Genomic DNA, 16,999 nt, shown 5'->3' with positions numbered 1-16,999 from the left:
ACAATGACAACAGGTTTTGGGATAGATAGATGTCTGGGATGTCTGACTGAAAAGACAAAGGTTAAGGGCTGTATTAAAATGAGTTCCATGAAAATATCTGACAAAGCACAAGGACAACAATCCAAGTCAACCCGCTCCTACCGAGTAGAGCCTTTCAATATTGTTTTCAAATTAAGCGAACATGTTTTCCCCAAAGCTATTAATGAGGGGAGAGGTCAGGGAAAATGGTCTTGAAATATTTAGTATCACCTGATTAACTTAACATTCACTGGCATTGTCTTTTATTTGTATTATTTAATTGTGTTGCATAAATGCCCCCCAAAAAAACACTTTCATGCATTAAGGGCAACATTATATTCTGATATTGTTTGATGTGTTAATAAAATAAAAACTTGAGAAATGCTACAACCGTTCTCGGTGATATAAAGTGAAGAGAAATAAATCTCAACGCTGTATTACACCTAACAACGCTGTATTACATCTAACTTGTAAACAATACTTGCTCAACTGCCATTATACTGTACATTACATTTCTTAATGTTAGGCTATATAAAACTGAATTTCTACAGTTCTTGGAAATCAGGGGCTTATGTTAGGATATTTCAGTCTTTACATAGAGCTAACCAGAGCTCTCCTAACAGGTGAAGGAGTTTGAATACAGTTCACATGGCTTATGTTGTATAGCGGGACTGAGAAATGTGAGTAAAGACTTCATTGTTCACTCTTTCTATGTGACATCCTGATTTGACAAAAATTATTACAAGACGAGCCTGCTAACACACTGGAACAATCATGGAATTTAACTGAGGGCAAACAGAAAACACACAAACAAACAGATTTTCTCAGAAGGCATGACAACAAAAACAAAACTATTTTCAGGAACTATTTTAGGTCCAAATACTTTAATACTGCACGCCTGTGTGTGTAGAGGCCCCGTTGTCACCTTCTGCAGATGGAGAACAACCCATAACCCGGGCTTACAGTACCTCCTATGGTGGCTCAAGGGCGCGGCCTATCTGCCGTACAGCAGAATGCACATGTAAAAATTATCCCGTGCAGAACCAGCCATCCATCCACTCACACATCCATCCACTCACACACACACGAGGCAGGTTCATTACTATGGGAGTCAAACTGTTTGTAGTGCCAAGGTTATGTTCTTTAACGGGAGGAAGGAAAGGACAGACTGAAGTTCTGCAACTTAAAATTCATATCAGACGAGTGCCAACTGTGATTTACATAAAAAAGGAATGTCATATTTTGATTGAGACCAATTAAGTTACTCTATTCTGTAGGACAATCTTTTTCACACATCTACGTCCCTCAAAAACTGTACTGTATTGTCATTCAAATTCACATGACAAAGAACTGAGTATCCAAACTGGAAAACGTTTGTTGGTGTGCTTATCACAACTATAGCAGGTGACATTCTGTTCTTCATTCAGTATATATGAGCCAGAAACGAACAGCCATATTGACAATATAATCCATTTCCATGACAAGAATATGGCAGTGTCGCAACAAAAACAAAACAACAACATATTGTATGTCTAGTTTCCAGCACTATGCTCCCATCTTACTATCCCTATCTCAGCTAAACACACGGTTGTGGTGGCTGTTTGCACTTAAACGTCAACCCACCCTCCATCTCCCATCCCACCCTACTTGTCTCCATACCCCAACCCCCCCGACAAAAGCCTTGCTGTCCCACTGATTGGCAGATGGGGCAACCAGCTGACATCCCGGGCTGGGCCGTTTCATCTTCCCCGGGCGTTCTAAACGCGCGGGGCGCCCTGTCCATGGGCATCGGGTGGCCGAGGAGGAAGCTCTTTTGAGGGGCCGAGGGGGGAAGCGTGGGGACCCGCTCCTCAGGGCAACCAGGAGGAGAGCAAACAGAGGGGACAGACGGCGATGCCTAATCATGTGTTTCTGAGGGTTAATGTGTTTAAAGTATTTGTATGTGTGTGGGTGTGTGTGTGTATGTGTGTGGGTGTGTGTGGGTATAGATGGAAAGTGGCTAATAACAGCGTTTAGCCCTGACCTCTGTTCTTACACCCAGCCACCGAGACTGGGGGTTTGTTGACCACATACTACACTAGCCTTCACATACAATAAACACACATCAAACCTACTACATTAAAGCAAAGCTTGTTGGTTCCATAATATAGAAGATGCTCTCCACTGACCCACAGGAGTAAAGATATAGGAGGGCAAGATAATAATATAATAATAATAATAATAATAATAATAATAATATGCCATTTAGCAGACGCTTTTATCCAAAGCGACTTACAGTCATGCGTGCATACATTTTGTGTGTATGGGTGGTCCCGGGGATCGAACCCACTACCTTGGCGTTACAAGCGCCGTGCTCTACCAGCTGAGCTACAGAGGACCAATTGGTGTATATTGAATTAATCAATACATAAAATAACAATGACACGTGTGAATATGCTGATCGCATTGCATCTCTCTGTCCTTACCCAATCTCTTACTCCCCATGCGTAGTTATAACAAAAAAACATATTTCCCACTTTTTTCACTGGCATCAATTTACTGTCTGTCATCAATGTATCGTCATCAGAGGACTAGTATTGACGAGGTGGCACACTTCTCCCTCTCCGCCTCTCCTATACTTAATTTCACTTTTTTCCTCTTCTCTTTTTTTTTTATATTTCAGTGCCTCAGATGTAGCAGCTCTTTAAAGCGCCCATGGGGGCCCAGAGTCCTCGCTTTTGTCTCCCATTTCCTTCTGAAACAGTTCATTTTAACGCAATCCCGCTCATCCGTTTTCCAAGCGCTCTCTCTTACTCTCTCTCTGTGTCACTCAGAGGTCAGTGCTGCACTTTCTGCTGTGCGTCCAGGGAGGTATCTTTATAGTGGTTGTAACCTCAAAATAACAGAAAATAAGCTGCTTTGTGGTTTGAAATAAAATGTATACCTTTTAAAGGTGCGTTTTTGATAATTTGAGATAAGGCTACATTATAAACAGTTATTACTATAAATCAACATGTTTACTAACAATTATTCATTGTAAAATGTAATATGAGCACTTAATGTTTTTAAAAAATCAAATATTTGTTTTGTTTAAGTGGATTTATGTATCATTTATATCAATGTAATAATGAATGATATTGCTGTTTACATGAATCCAATGGATGATTTGTTGACCTTCCATGGGTTTTATCCTTCTTTTGGTAATGTTGCCTTCTGTACTTGAAGGGGTTAACCTTCCTTATTGCAATTACATTTACATTTACATTTTAGTCATTTAGCAGACGCTCTTATCCAGAGCGACTTACAGTTAGTGAGTGCATACATTATATATTTTTATTTTTTTCATACTGGTCCCCCGTGGGAATCGAACCCACAACCCTAGCGTTGCAAACGCCATGCTCTACCAACTGAGCTACATTCTTCTTCTTAGTGCAATGCTGCACTAAGAAGAAGAAAATGCTCAGAGGTCTTTCCTTCCAGTCTAAGCTTTATAGGCTAATCATTACTTTAAGACTCTAGTTATGTCGATAGAAAGCATGCTCTTTGTTGAAGCTTATCATTCTACTAAAAGTCTAATTACTGTAGATCCACCGCTTTCTCGTAACATCGATGATCCTTGTTAGGATCCACTGTGCAGACTAAATGGGCTGCTAACAGAATGCTATGCTAGCAGTAATAATGGAACTAACTGGAGCAGGAAGTATTCTGTTCACTCATGAATTCTGGATAGGCTATCTATGACAACTGGTCACTTTCATTTCTCACAAACATCTCACTAGCTTCATTCTGATATGGCCGCCTCAATGAGTCCACTTAACTTGAGCTAACATCGCAAGTCAGATTCTTGCGAAAAAACACCTGCGGACCCACAGACAGACAGACAAGCAAACACACAGATGAACCTCACATACATTTTACATTTTAGTCATTTAGCAGACGCTCTTATCCAGAGCGACATACACTCAAGTCTGTTGGTTGAGCTCTTGCATTGAGGGGTCCGTATGCTGGCTGGCCATTGTGTCGAGTCGGGCCTTTGTCTGTGCAGGCTGAAACCAGCGATTGCACCTTAGCTACCACAGTTCAAGCGTAAACACTTTTTGTGTGCCACAATATACACTGTTGCCAGTGGACCCCTAAATCCTTGGAACAGCTGAGTCCTAGGGTGTCAAAGATAATGGCGATTTATTGCAATGTGAGGCTCTCATTGCCCCTCCCCACCCAAAGTTTTCCCCCCTCCTCCTCCTCCCTCAAACCGATTAAAATTAAGCCGTAAACATGTGAGGAAGGAATTAGCACATTTAGCGAGTCTCCTCTTCCCACATCGCATTTTCGCTCTGGAGCGGCTGACACCCGCAGCCAAATGCGGGTGCAATTTTAATGACTCGCGTCGTTTTTGAAGTCCACATGAAAAAAGCGGCGCTCGCCGTTTGTGGCAGCGCTAGATATGGCGAGGCCGCGGCCGGCCATGATTGGGGGGGAGGGGGGTGGGGGGACACACGCCTCCGACTCGGACTCGGGCTCTTCGATAGGATCGGTGTCATTTTCCTCGCCACGATAAGACGCCTCGCTGACAAGGCCCGATTAGGAGAGAAAAAAATCATTATTACGAGGCCTTTCATCCACCGGGGGGGGTTTACCGATAAACAGCTCACCCGTGGGTAGATTTACTGAAAGCAAAATGTTAGGCTATATGTTAAGGCCATTATATATGTCGGAAATACAGCTTCGGGCTATATTCGTCTATATTTCTTAGAATTGAATTCTTTCCTTGAGACAAAAGACAAATACATTTCCCCCTAAAATATATTTAATAAAAGGCCTCCTTTCTGCATAACTGCAAACTCGAGCTGTGAAATATTTAAGTCTCAGCTCTCAGCGCCATGAATCAAACAATTATCAAATAACTTCCTATTCTTTTTGAAACACACCACAGCATTCAGATTTTATCAGACTACAAAAAACGACGTTATTTAATATGCTATACCTCGAGGAAATCCACTTTAGCAAACTGTCCTTATAAAAGACAAATGAATAAGAACATACTGAAATATTAAAATGACGTTGTGCCACAGAATGAATAAACTAAAGCAGAAGTGGAGATAGAGACAACATTCCTAAGAAAGGGATCTACAATGGGTATATCTCGACATAGACGGCACAATGTATGTGCAAATGATCTAAATACATTGTATTAATCAATTAACTACTTCTTGGATAAACATATATCTATTATTTGGATGTGATACCTAAATATTTGCTCTTAATACATTTAGTAAATACAAAAACTACCCCACCCTACAACGTGATTGGCTTTAATGTTAATTTAGCTTTAAAAGAAAAAACAGATAAAAAACATTGTATTACAGCGCCTCTCCTCTTTATAAAGATGTAATATAAATGTAATGTATATAAATATAGAAATATATGAATATGCATATATGAATAGTGTGTAAATAGTTTATCTTGGTGTCTTGACAATGTATTACTTTGTATTTGTATTATTATGTAATAATATATTTTGTTGTTCTTGTCTATAACTGTTCTGTACTCTGTCATGTATTTGTATGTTTTATGTGGACCACAGGAATAGTAGCTGCTGCATGTACAATAGCTAATGGGAATTCTAATAAACTACATTTCCTTCAAACAATGACACACAGTTTAAAGCTAGAGACAAAGAGAACCATATAAACAACACCACAATGTAAGCTATTCAAACTGAAATCAACAGATCAACAGATTCATAACTTAAATTTTCACTGTTATCAACATTATGAGAATAGAGCATTTTTTACTTAAGTATACTATTTTGTGACTAACTAGATTATCTGATAAATAACTTAAATTATACTTTTGTTTCTGAAATCAAGATAAAAATGAAACCTCTATTTTGGCCAGTTACCAGAATATTACCCTTTTTCACCTTGCCTTTTCTCTTTGCCCAAGACCCAATGTAGCTGGATATTATATAATGATGCTAAATGGCATTGACAGATATCGTTTCAGATTTTTTTGTAAGATTTTGTCTTCTGTACCAAATAGCACAAACCCTGTCAACATGGGTTATAAATGTGCTTCGTCTCATAAGAAGAGAACAAGAAAAGAACATTCTATGTTAAAACACAGTCCTAAAAATATTTCTGGGTATTGCTAAATATAGCTTGTTATGTCATTTGCTAAGTGTTTAGCCAAAAGGATTTGAAGCACAAGCATCACTTTGGTAGCTAAACACCAAAAGAATGATAAAGTCTGATCTTAAGACAGAACGGGGAGAAATGAAGAGTGAGAAGAGAAACAGAGAAAGAAAGGACTAAGATGGAGGGGGGAGATAGTGCAAGCCGGGGACAAGCGTGAGCCATGTTACTGGGCCACTCCAGCACCCATGGACTCACAGCAAGGCTCAAAGCCATGCTCTGCTTCAAACGGGAGCTGAGGACATTTTTATGTTTACAAAACATATTTATTTATTTCTCCATCACATCATTTATCTATTTAGTTATCTGTGTCCCGACACCCTGTGCTCTGCTGCTGGAGTCATGTTCGATGACGACGATCAACGCTCTCTCCCTCCCTCTCTTCCCCATGCTTTTAATACCGCTGCAGTTGGAAATCAAACTGCTCTAAAACAAATTGATCTAATCTTTAATATAGTCGTCACATCATCACAGGGTCCTTGCACGTCTGCCTTGGTGACAACTGCAGGGCTGCTTAGCTTAGCCCACGATGTCTGCCTACTGCTTTGTTGGTCGCTTCAATGATTTATCATAAAAAGCGAGGGAGATTGAGGGAGAGTGGGAGGGAGAGAGAGAGAGGAAGAGAAAGGAAGAAAAAGAAAGGCTGGGGATGTCGATTGAGTCATTGGCACCTTTGATTGACAAGGTCTAATCAGCTTATCTCAGTGCTAATAAAGTTGATGGCCTGCGGTGCTGCTCTCTACCTGGCACAGAGTGAACTTTGGGCTGCCGAGGGGCCACCAGGGGCCGGGCCCTGACCCTCTCTGCTTATCTAAACAGGGCTGAAATCAATCCCTAATGAGCTGTTTTCATTTTCCCCCATCGATCAGGGCCCCGACACCAGGGCCGCGAACCGAGGAGCGATCTCGGCCTCATCGCTGGCCCCTTGAGTTTCTCTTTTATTTGTTTTGGCCACTTTGTTGTTTGTTTCAGTTGCTTTGCTTTGTTTCGACTGCTGAGCTTTAAAAGGGGAAAAGGGGGTTGACATTTTGGTGGAGCCAAGATTAGAGGCCTCTGTTTTTTCTGATGAAAGTCCAAAAAGGGCTCCTTAATATCCAATACATGTACAATAATATGCCTGTCAAATCATAGATGGGAAAATATTACTTAAAAACAAAAGAAGTGTGCCATCTAACAAACGTACACGCTATAAAAAATGTACTCCCTGAAGCATCTTAAGTTTAAACAGTGTGAGGGTATTTCTCTTTATTTTCTCAAAAATTATTATTTTAGGTCAATAATCTATTGAGTATGCATGTGTGTCTAGTGTTTAGATATACTGTAAGTGTTTGCACTTCAAAGGAAGCCAGTATTGTGTTACAAAACTAACTCTACCCCAATTGATTCTAATCAAGGGGAGAGAGCTTGTCAGTACATCTAAAAATCATCTGACATGCCATCTATCTCTAAACATGTCCAATCAGACCCCTCTCACATCTTCAAAAAGTCAAATTGTGCCTCAGAATCTGACCTCTTTGATTTGGAGTCAGTCTAGCCTCCTCACATTTTGGGCTTGTAGACACCCTTGATTCAAATGCGTTTAAATTGGCTAACTACATGCCCTCCTCCTGTACTTAGGGCTTTCTTTAACAGGATAGCCCTCCGTCTGCATGTTCATATGCACGCCTTTTAAGTCTGTGCCCTCCACTAATGAAGTCCTATACTTTATTTATGAGACAAACAGAGGCTGGTTCTTAAGGGTGTGTGTGGTAAATAGCTCGGCATGTCCACAGAGCCTTTTCAATATCCCTCAAAGGGCTTTCAGTGCTCTTGGCAAGCCTGCGCTTCCCAAAATACACTGGAGAGCGAGTAATAGAAAACACTGCTAAAATAAATGATCTAAAATGATATTCTGTGAAGACTCACCATTTCAAAGAACTGAGAGGACATCTTTTTTTATAAAGTGACCTTATGGTACCCTGGCTTTTTTGATTTGTGGTCATTAAGTGGAATGTTATCGATGCCAAAGTAAAGGGGGAAAGCAGCAGTTGGAGCTCCATCTTTTTTTCTGCCTTTGTTCAGGATCTCTCACTTTCAAAGAAAAGAGAAACTGTCTTTAAATAGAAATGTTCTCCCCATTGGTCAATTACAGTACATAATTATATATTGTGTGGATTTGGAGGGCAACATTGAATTATTGTGAAATAGCTACACTAACTGTTCTTCACTAAGGACACTTTTATTAGCCGCTTAAGAAGAGTTAATGTTTCTTGTAACAAAGTGTATTTACTACCAGAGTAAGTCTTCAATTGGACAAACACAATGCACAAATGATTATTCTTTAACCCTTTTTAGACAATATACACCCCGACATTCAACATTTCAAAGCATATCCTTTATCCATTTTAAGCAATCTTAAAATGTAGAAATGTTTATGCTCCAGAATGATGAATAAAATACTTGTATCATTATCTCTTTTAGTTTGACAGCGAGAACTGAATGGGGCATTTGCTAGGCCAAACAAGTGAATTGGGCGCTTGCACAAAATAACATCTTTAAAAATCTTCAGTGAATCTTGTCAACACTGAAATACAATGAAAAACATAAAACAAAATTACTACGAACCAAAAATATTAAAAATCTGAATTTCTCCACTGAATTTCATGTGTTGTGGTGGTGTGATTGTCCGATGTAAATATGCAGTATGCATTAGTTCAAAACGCTACTGGATGCAGGCAAACTTGACAAAAGTGGTCAGTTGGCCACTTCAATTCACAAACCACCTGGGATGAATGACCACTAGTCAATGTTTGTGTTCTCAGTGCATATACACTGCCTTCAGAAAGTATTCATACCCCTTGACTTATTCAACATTTTGTTGTGTTACAGCCTGAATTTAAAATTCATTAAATTGACACACAATACCCCATAATGACAAAGTCAAAATAAGGTTTAGGAATTTTAGCAAATGTATTGAAAATTAAATACAGAAATATGTCATTTACATAAGCATTCACATCCCTGAGTCAATACATGTTAGAATCACCTTTGGCAGCGATTACATCTGTGAGTCTTTCTGGGTAAGTCCCTAAGAGCTTTGCACACGTGGATTGTACAATATTTGCACGTTATTCTTTAAGAAATTCTTCAAGCTCTGTCAAGTTGGTTATTGATCATCGCTACACAAGCCGATTTAAGTCAAAACTGTAACTAGGCCACTCAGGAACATTCAAAGTCATCTTGGTAAACAACTCCATTGTATATTTGGCCTTGGTGTTTTAGATTATTGTCTTGCTGAAAGGTGAATTTGTCTGCCAGTGTCTGTTGGAAAGCAGACTGAACCAGGATTTCCTCTAGGATTTTGCCTGTGCTTTGCTCTATTCAGTTACTTTTTATCCTAAAGAACTCCTTAGTCCTTGCTGATGACAAGCATACCCATAACATGATGCACCCACCACCATGCTTGAAAATATGAATAGTGGTACTCAGTAATGTATTGTGTTGTATTTGCCCCAAGCATAACGCTTTTTATTCAGGACTTAAAGTTAATTTCTTTGCCACATTTTTTGCAGTTTTACTTCAGTGCTTTGTTGCAAACAGGATGCATTTTTACCGATCTACCCTTCTTTGCGAGGCATTGGAAAACCTCCCTGGTCTTTGTGGTTCAATCTGTGTTTGAAATTCACTGCTTGACTGAGGGACCTTACAGATAATTGTATGTGTGGGGTACGGAGATGAGGTAGTCCTTCAAAAATCATGCAACTTATTATGTAACTTGTTAAGCACATTTTTGCTCCTGAACTTATTTAGGTTTGCCATAAGAAAGGGGTTGAATACTTATTGACTCAAGACATTTCAGCTTTTCATTTTTTAAATTAATTTCTAAAAACATAATTCCACTTTGACATTATGGGGTATTGTGTATAGACCAGTGACACAAAATGTCAATTTAATAAATGTTTAATTCAAGCAGTAACACAGCAACATTTTGAAAAAGTCAAGGGGTGTAAATACTTTCTGAAGGCACTGTATTTCTTGTATGTCTGGGGTCTCAACACATTGGAGTTCTAAGATTGTTTGTTGTCTGTGGTCTGACAGTGTTCCCAACGTGACTCGGCTGTTGGTACCTAGTTGTTGTCTCGCAGCGTTGGTTCTCCCTGAGCATTTGTTGTTTCAGGTTGTGCATCTGAGCGGAGGGCCGGGGCCGACAGGAGGGTGAAGGGGGGTCACAGATTAAACACGAGGTGACAAAGGCTCACACCCCACCAAACCCCAAGCAACCCACTGCTGGTGTAGACCTGAGCAGTGAGCAGTGTGTGTGGGACCAGACCCCAGGATAAACAACCATTGTTCTCAGTTAGCCGCACACACAGAGCAGATCAGACGACCACTGGCGATGAGGGTTCAGAGGGCGCATGAGTAGCCCTTACTGTGGAAAGTACTGGGCCCAGGAGGTACAGAACACGGTTAGAATACGGACCATTTCTTTAACACCAACCAACGTGACAAAACATAAAAAAAGAGCCATTCAACTGAAATACATGAATGGAATCAAAATACGGGCTGCCACAGAGTTTGACACGGTGAAAACAGGAATAATATAAGTCTCGGAGATCATCAGAGAATCATATGAAACAACATTTTTAAGCAGAGAATGCAGATTGTATTTATGAATTTGTGAGTTCTACTTACTGAACATCAAAAGGCAGTGGTCTGTGCACCCCTTTCTCTACTTAAATTATTAAATCTGTCGATGTCGTACAAGCGCGCCACCCCTCCATTATAGTGTAAATTAACAAACTTTTTCAAAACTACAGCGGAAGCCAGAGAAAGCCAGTTGATACTTCAAGAATGAGCTTTGATATCTCTCTAAGGAATACACTGTGACTCAATAATGTTGTGACAGTCAGGAGGAGAAAAAAACAAAGATAACTGGCTTACTCTAATTCAAATTCAAATGAGCTAATTTCTCTATATTTAAAGATAAAAACTAACCTTGATAATGAGGAAAACACATGATTTTCTGTTCTAGATGGGCGATTTATTTAGTGATGTTTATTGTGCTTTGTTTGGTTCTCTAAATTAAGAACTAGTGGAGGAAAACGCTGATGTTGTTTATTTCAGTAGACCCCTGTCTTTTTGGCGCTATAAAAAAACACCTCACACACACAGCCACGCAGATGCATGGGAGAAGAAGAGCGTGTGTTTTTCCGGGAGCCGAACAAGGAGCGGCGGCGCCTGCCCTGTCGCCCGTATACCTCTCTCTCCCTTGCTTGCCTTTGATGTGCTCCTGAAAATGTCACCAGTCGTCAAGGAGTTTTTGTATTTATTTTTTTCTCTCTATCCACCTCACGTACGAGCGAGACAATTTGCTGTCGCTCACTCACCCACCCCCCACCATCCAAACAGAATGCATACCGGTTTCCACTGCTATCTGGTAGCCAGCTTCCAGCCTCCGAGATGACCTTTCCAGCTTCTCTGTGTTGTCCAACAGATGTGCTCTCTAAAACAAATTGGAGAAAAACGAGACAGAAAAATAATGATTGAGAGGGCTGGGAAGTGTTTCAGAGAAACATCTCAACACTGTCACCATACACAGACCACCACAACAGCAATAACACTGGCCAGTTCCAATTTCGTCATTAACAACCATGTGTAGCCGGTGAAATATCGGTAACATGCATGTTGAGCTGGGGGCATATGGCACAGTTGTTACTGCAAAAAAAACACACAAAAAAACAACTAAAAGTACAATAAAGTATCTATTCTTATTTAATATTAAAATGAGAATCACCAGAAGGTTATTCTCTTTCTTAATTGAGATTTCCCCTCCTCGTCTTGTTCAGAGTCTACTGCAACTCATTACTTCACATTTAGCGTGGAGGACAAAGTTGAGGGAGGGAGGAAGAGCTAATTGAGATGTAATAAATTATCATTTGCAGCTTTCAAGTAAAATAAAATAACCTGTCAACGCGATGGCTCTGGAATTAAGGAGAAACCCCTAATTAAAGTGGAAATAAAACGCATTTACTCTCCTAATGTATTTGCTTTCTAGAAGGTTCTACTGGTGTGGCAAATGGATGATGACAGACCAAGTAGAGCACCTCAGAGGTGACCATAGGACCATATCATGCCAATGAATTTGGAAGTGTATTACGTAAAAAGTGAGTACTGAACCGTAACATTAGCCTAACATAATTACTGAAGGCTGAATAAACATAAAGCAAAATACACACCAGCGACATGTACCATGCAATCATATAAACAAGGATCAGTGACATTTACATCATAAACAAATGGACACTGAGATACATTGATAATCATGGAATAAAGGTAATCTTACACGGCATGTGCAATCAGTACGTGTTCAGCAGACCTATACCGGTGCTGACCAGTTAGTACTGGCCACTTACTATCCTAGATTATCCTTGTATTGACTAACAGTAACCCTTACAACCATGAGTTCCAGTTACAGAATACATCTCACAACATCATATCAAGCCTTGTACACAGAGTGCATTGTATGTTGACTTATTCATAGCTATCAACAACTGACAAGGCTGCCCATTGAAACGATATACAGTAGTTCTAAAGGGGTATCAAGGTACTTTGTGTTTCGTAAATAAGCAAGTGAGCGATTTGATCATTTTTCAAAGAGAGGTGTTTTGTGTATCTACATACTAGTAGGAGTTGTAATGGAATTTTACATTTGGCATCAACAATATCAGTGAATGCCATAGCCAACATCTATAGCAAGCCATTATTTTCTTTAAGACAGGTTGTTCCATTTGATTTCAATCACTTTTTTCACCGCACACCTTTGATTTAAACAAAACTTTCCATACATACATTACCAGTCAAAAGTTTGGACACACCTACTCATTCAAGGGTTTTTCTTTATTTGTACTATTTTATACATTGTAGAATAATAGTGAAGGCATCAAAACTATGAAATAACACATATCAAATCAAGTAGTAACCAAAAAAGTGTTAAACAAATCCAAATATATTTTTGATTCTTCAAAGTAGCCACCCTTTGCCTTGATGACAGCTTTGCACACTCTTGGCATTCTCTCAACCAGCTTCATGAGGAATGCTTTTACAATAGTCTTGAAGGAGTTCCCATATATGCTGAGCACTTGTTGGCTGCTATTCCTTCACTCTGCGGTCCGACTCATCCCAAACAATCTCAATTGGGTTGAGGTCGGGTGATTGTGGTTGAGGTCAGGTCATCTGATGCAGCACTCCATTACTCTCCTTCTTGGCAAAATAGCCCTTACACAGCCTGGAGGTGTGTTTTGGGTCATTTTCCTGTTGAAAAACAAATGATAGTCCCAGTAAGCACAAACCAGATGGGATGGCGTATCGCTGCAGAATGCTGTGGTAGCAATGCTGGTTAAGTTAGCCTTGAATTCTAAATAAATCATAGACTGTCACCAGCAAAGCACCCCCACACCATCACACCACCTCCTCCATGCTTCATGGTGGGAACCACACATGCAGAGATCATCCGTTCAACTACTCTACGTCTCACAAAGACACGGCGGTTGGAACCAGAAATCTCCAATTTGGACTCATCATACCAAAGGACAGATTTCCACCGGTCTCATGTCCATTGCTCGTGTTTCTTGGCCCAAGCAAGTCTCTTCTTCCTATTGGTGTCCTTTAGTAGTGGTTTCTTTGCAGCAATTCGACCATGAAGGCCTGATTCAAGCAGTCTCCTCTGAAAAGGAGACTGCGTTGAGATGTGTCTGTTACTTGAACTCTGTGAAGCATTTATTTGGGCTGCAATTTCTGAGGCTGGTAACTCTAATGAACTTATCCTCTGCAGCAGAGGTGACTCTGGGTCTTCCTTTCCTGTGGCGGTCCTCATGAGAGCCAGCTTCATCATAGCACTTGATGGTTTTTGCGACTGCACTTGAAGAAACTTTACATTTCTTGAAATGTTCCGTATTGACTGACCATCATGTCTTAAAGTAATGATGGACCGTCGTTTCTCTTTGGTTATTTGAGCTGTTCTTGCCATAATATTACATTTTAGTCATTTAGCAGACGCTCTTATCCAGAGCGATTTAGGGTTAAGTGCCTTGCTCAAGGGCCTTGCTCAAGGGCACGTCGACAGATTTTTCACCTAGTCGGCTCGGGGATTAGAACCAGCGACCTTTCGGTTACTGGCACAACACTCTTAACCACTAAGCTACGGATATAGAAAAATAAGAAAATAAAGAAAAACCCTTGAATGAGTAGATGTGTCCAAACTTTTGACTGGTACTGTATTTGCCCCTGTTAGAAGTGGTTGTAAAGTGACTTTTTGGACCTGAATTATGGGGATAGATTTCTCTCAAAACATTTAATATATATTTTGCAAATACAGAATGCAACTTTTAAATAAAAATCACAGTCTGTAAATATGCCCGTGTAGTTTCACAAACATATGTCATGATCCAAAAGCATATGAGTCATCATTAACAAAAACAAATGATGATTCGCAAATAAATTATTCGTATTAACAGCACATTTTAGAAACATGTTTCTTGCTCTGAAAAAAAAACAGTGGTCCACAATTTCGTGATATCCAATTACTATCTTGTCTCATCGCTGCAACTCCCCAATGGGCTCGGGAGAGATGAAGGTCGAGTCATGCGTCCTCCGAAACATGACCCGCATAACACCCGCCCGCATAACCCGGAAGCCAGCAACACCAATGTGTCGGAGGAAACACTGTTCAACTGACGACCGTCGTCAGCTTGCAGGCGTCCAGCCTGCCACAAGGAGTCGCTAGAGCCCCCCCCCGGCCATACCCTCCCCTAACCCGGACGACACTGGGCCAATTGTGCGCCGCCATATGGGACTCCAGGTCACGGCCGGTTGTGACACAACCTGGGATCGAACCTTGGTCTGTAGTGACGCCTCAAGCACTACGATGCAGTGCCTTAGACCGCTGCGTCACTTGGGAGGCAACGGATTACATTTATGACCTGCATTTTATGTACAGTACCAGTCAAAAGTTTGGACACACCTTCTCATTCAAGGGTTTTTCTTTATTTTTACTATTTTCTACATTGTAGAATAATAGTGAAGACATCAAAACTATGAAATAACACATATGGAATAACTTAGTAACCCAAAAAGTGATAAACAAATCAAAATACAGTTGAAGTCGGAAGTTTACATACAAGTAAAAATTCCCTGTCTTAGGTCAGTTAGGAGCACCACTTTATTTTAAGAATGTGAAATGTCAGAATAATAGTAGAGAGAATGATTTATTTCAGCTTTTATTCATTTCATCACATTCCCAGTGGGTCAGAGGTTTACATACACTCAATTAGGTAGCATTGCCTTTACATTTACATTACATTTTAGTCATTTAGCAGACGCTCTTATCCAGAGCAACTTACAGTTATTGAGAGCATACATTTTTCATACTGGTGTAACTGAGTCAGGTTTGTAGGCCTCCTTGCTTGCACATGCTTTTTCAGTTCTGCCCACACATTTTCTATAGGATTGAGGTCAGGGCTTTGTGATGGCCACTCCAATACCTTGACTTTGTTGTCCTTAAGCCATTTTGCCACAACTTTGGAAGTATGCTTGGGGTCATTGTCCATTTGGAAGACCCATTTGCGGCCAAGCTTTAACTTCCTGACTGATGTCTTGAGATGTTGCTTCAATATATCCACATAATTTTCCTTCCTCATGATGCAATCTATTTTGTGAAGTGCACCAGTCCCTCCCTCCTGCAGTAAAGCACCCCCACAGCATGATGCTGCCACCCCCGTGTTTCACGGTTGGGATGGTGTTCTTTGGCTTGCAAGCCGTCCCTCTTTGTCCTCCAAACATAACGATGGTCATTATGGTCACTGTTTTTGTCTCCATCGTTGTTTTAGAGAATTTGGCAGTACGTCTAACCGGCCTCACAACCGCAGACCACGTGTACGGCGTCGTGTGGGCGAGTGGTTTGCTGATGTCAATGTTGTGAACACAGTGCCCCATGGTGGCGATGGGGTTATGGTATGGGCAGGCAGGCATAAACTACGGACAATGAACACAATTGCATTTTAAATCGATGGAAATTTGAATGCACAGAGAGATCGTGATTAGATCCTGAGGCTCATTGTTGTGCCATTCATCCACCACCATCACCTCATGTTTCAGCATGATAATGCACGGCCCCATGTTGCAAGGATCTGTACACAATTTCTGGAAGCTGAAAATGTCCCAGTTCTTCCATGGCCTGCATACTCACCAGACATTTCACCCATTGAGTATGTTTGGAATGCTCTGGATCGATGTGTACGACAGCGTGTTCCAGTTCCCACCAATATCCAGCAACTTCGCACAGCCATTGAAGATGAGTGGGACAACATTCGACAGGCCACAATCAACAGCCTGATCAACTCTATGCGAAGGAGATGTGTCACGCTGCATGAGGCAAATGGTGGTCACACCAGATACTGACTGGTTTTCTGATCCACGCCTCTACCTTTTTTTTTTTAAGGTATGACTGTATTCCCAGTCATGTGAAATTCATAGATTAGGGCCTAATTTATTTATTTCAATTGACGGATTTCCATATATGAACTGTAACTCAGTAAAATCTTTGAAATTGATGCATGTATATTTTTGTTGAGTATATTTGTGATTTACTTACTTTTAGAAATGAATATATTTGGTATCCTAGCTTCCTTTCCTATCTTTCCTAGTTTCCTTTACTTGATACATGTCCTTCCTTTCCTCTCCTTCTTCGTGTTCCTAGCTTTCTTTTCATTCTATCATTTCCTAACTCTCTTTCCTTTCCTCCCATCTTAGAATCCTTTCCTAATTTCCTTGCT

At 40.4% G+C, this 16,999-nt stretch overlaps 1 protein-coding gene across 4 annotated transcripts in view; it reads right to left on the bottom strand.

Annotated features, from left to right (window-relative positions):
* LOC121586414 (vesicle transport through interaction with t-SNAREs homolog 1A) overlaps window positions 1–16,999 on the bottom strand; it is a 191,929-nt gene that overhangs the window by 113,014 nt on the left and 61,916 nt on the right. For all 4 annotated transcript variants that reach the window (XM_041903071.2, XM_041903080.2, XM_041903088.1 and 1 more), the window contains one exon: window positions 11,589–11,673. In XM_041903071.2, coding sequence (XP_041759005.1) covers window positions 11,589–11,673 — 85 coding nt within the window. The remainder of the gene's footprint in view (window positions 1–11,588; window positions 11,674–16,999) is intronic.

Source organism: Coregonus clupeaformis, chromosome 2 (assembly GCF_020615455.1).
Source record: "Coregonus clupeaformis isolate EN_2021a chromosome 2, ASM2061545v1, whole genome shotgun sequence".
Taxonomy (NCBI): domain Eukaryota; kingdom Metazoa; phylum Chordata; class Actinopteri; order Salmoniformes; family Salmonidae; genus Coregonus; species Coregonus clupeaformis.
Note: the sequence above shows the minus strand (reverse complement) of the source record. Positions and strands in the feature narration are given on the sequence as shown.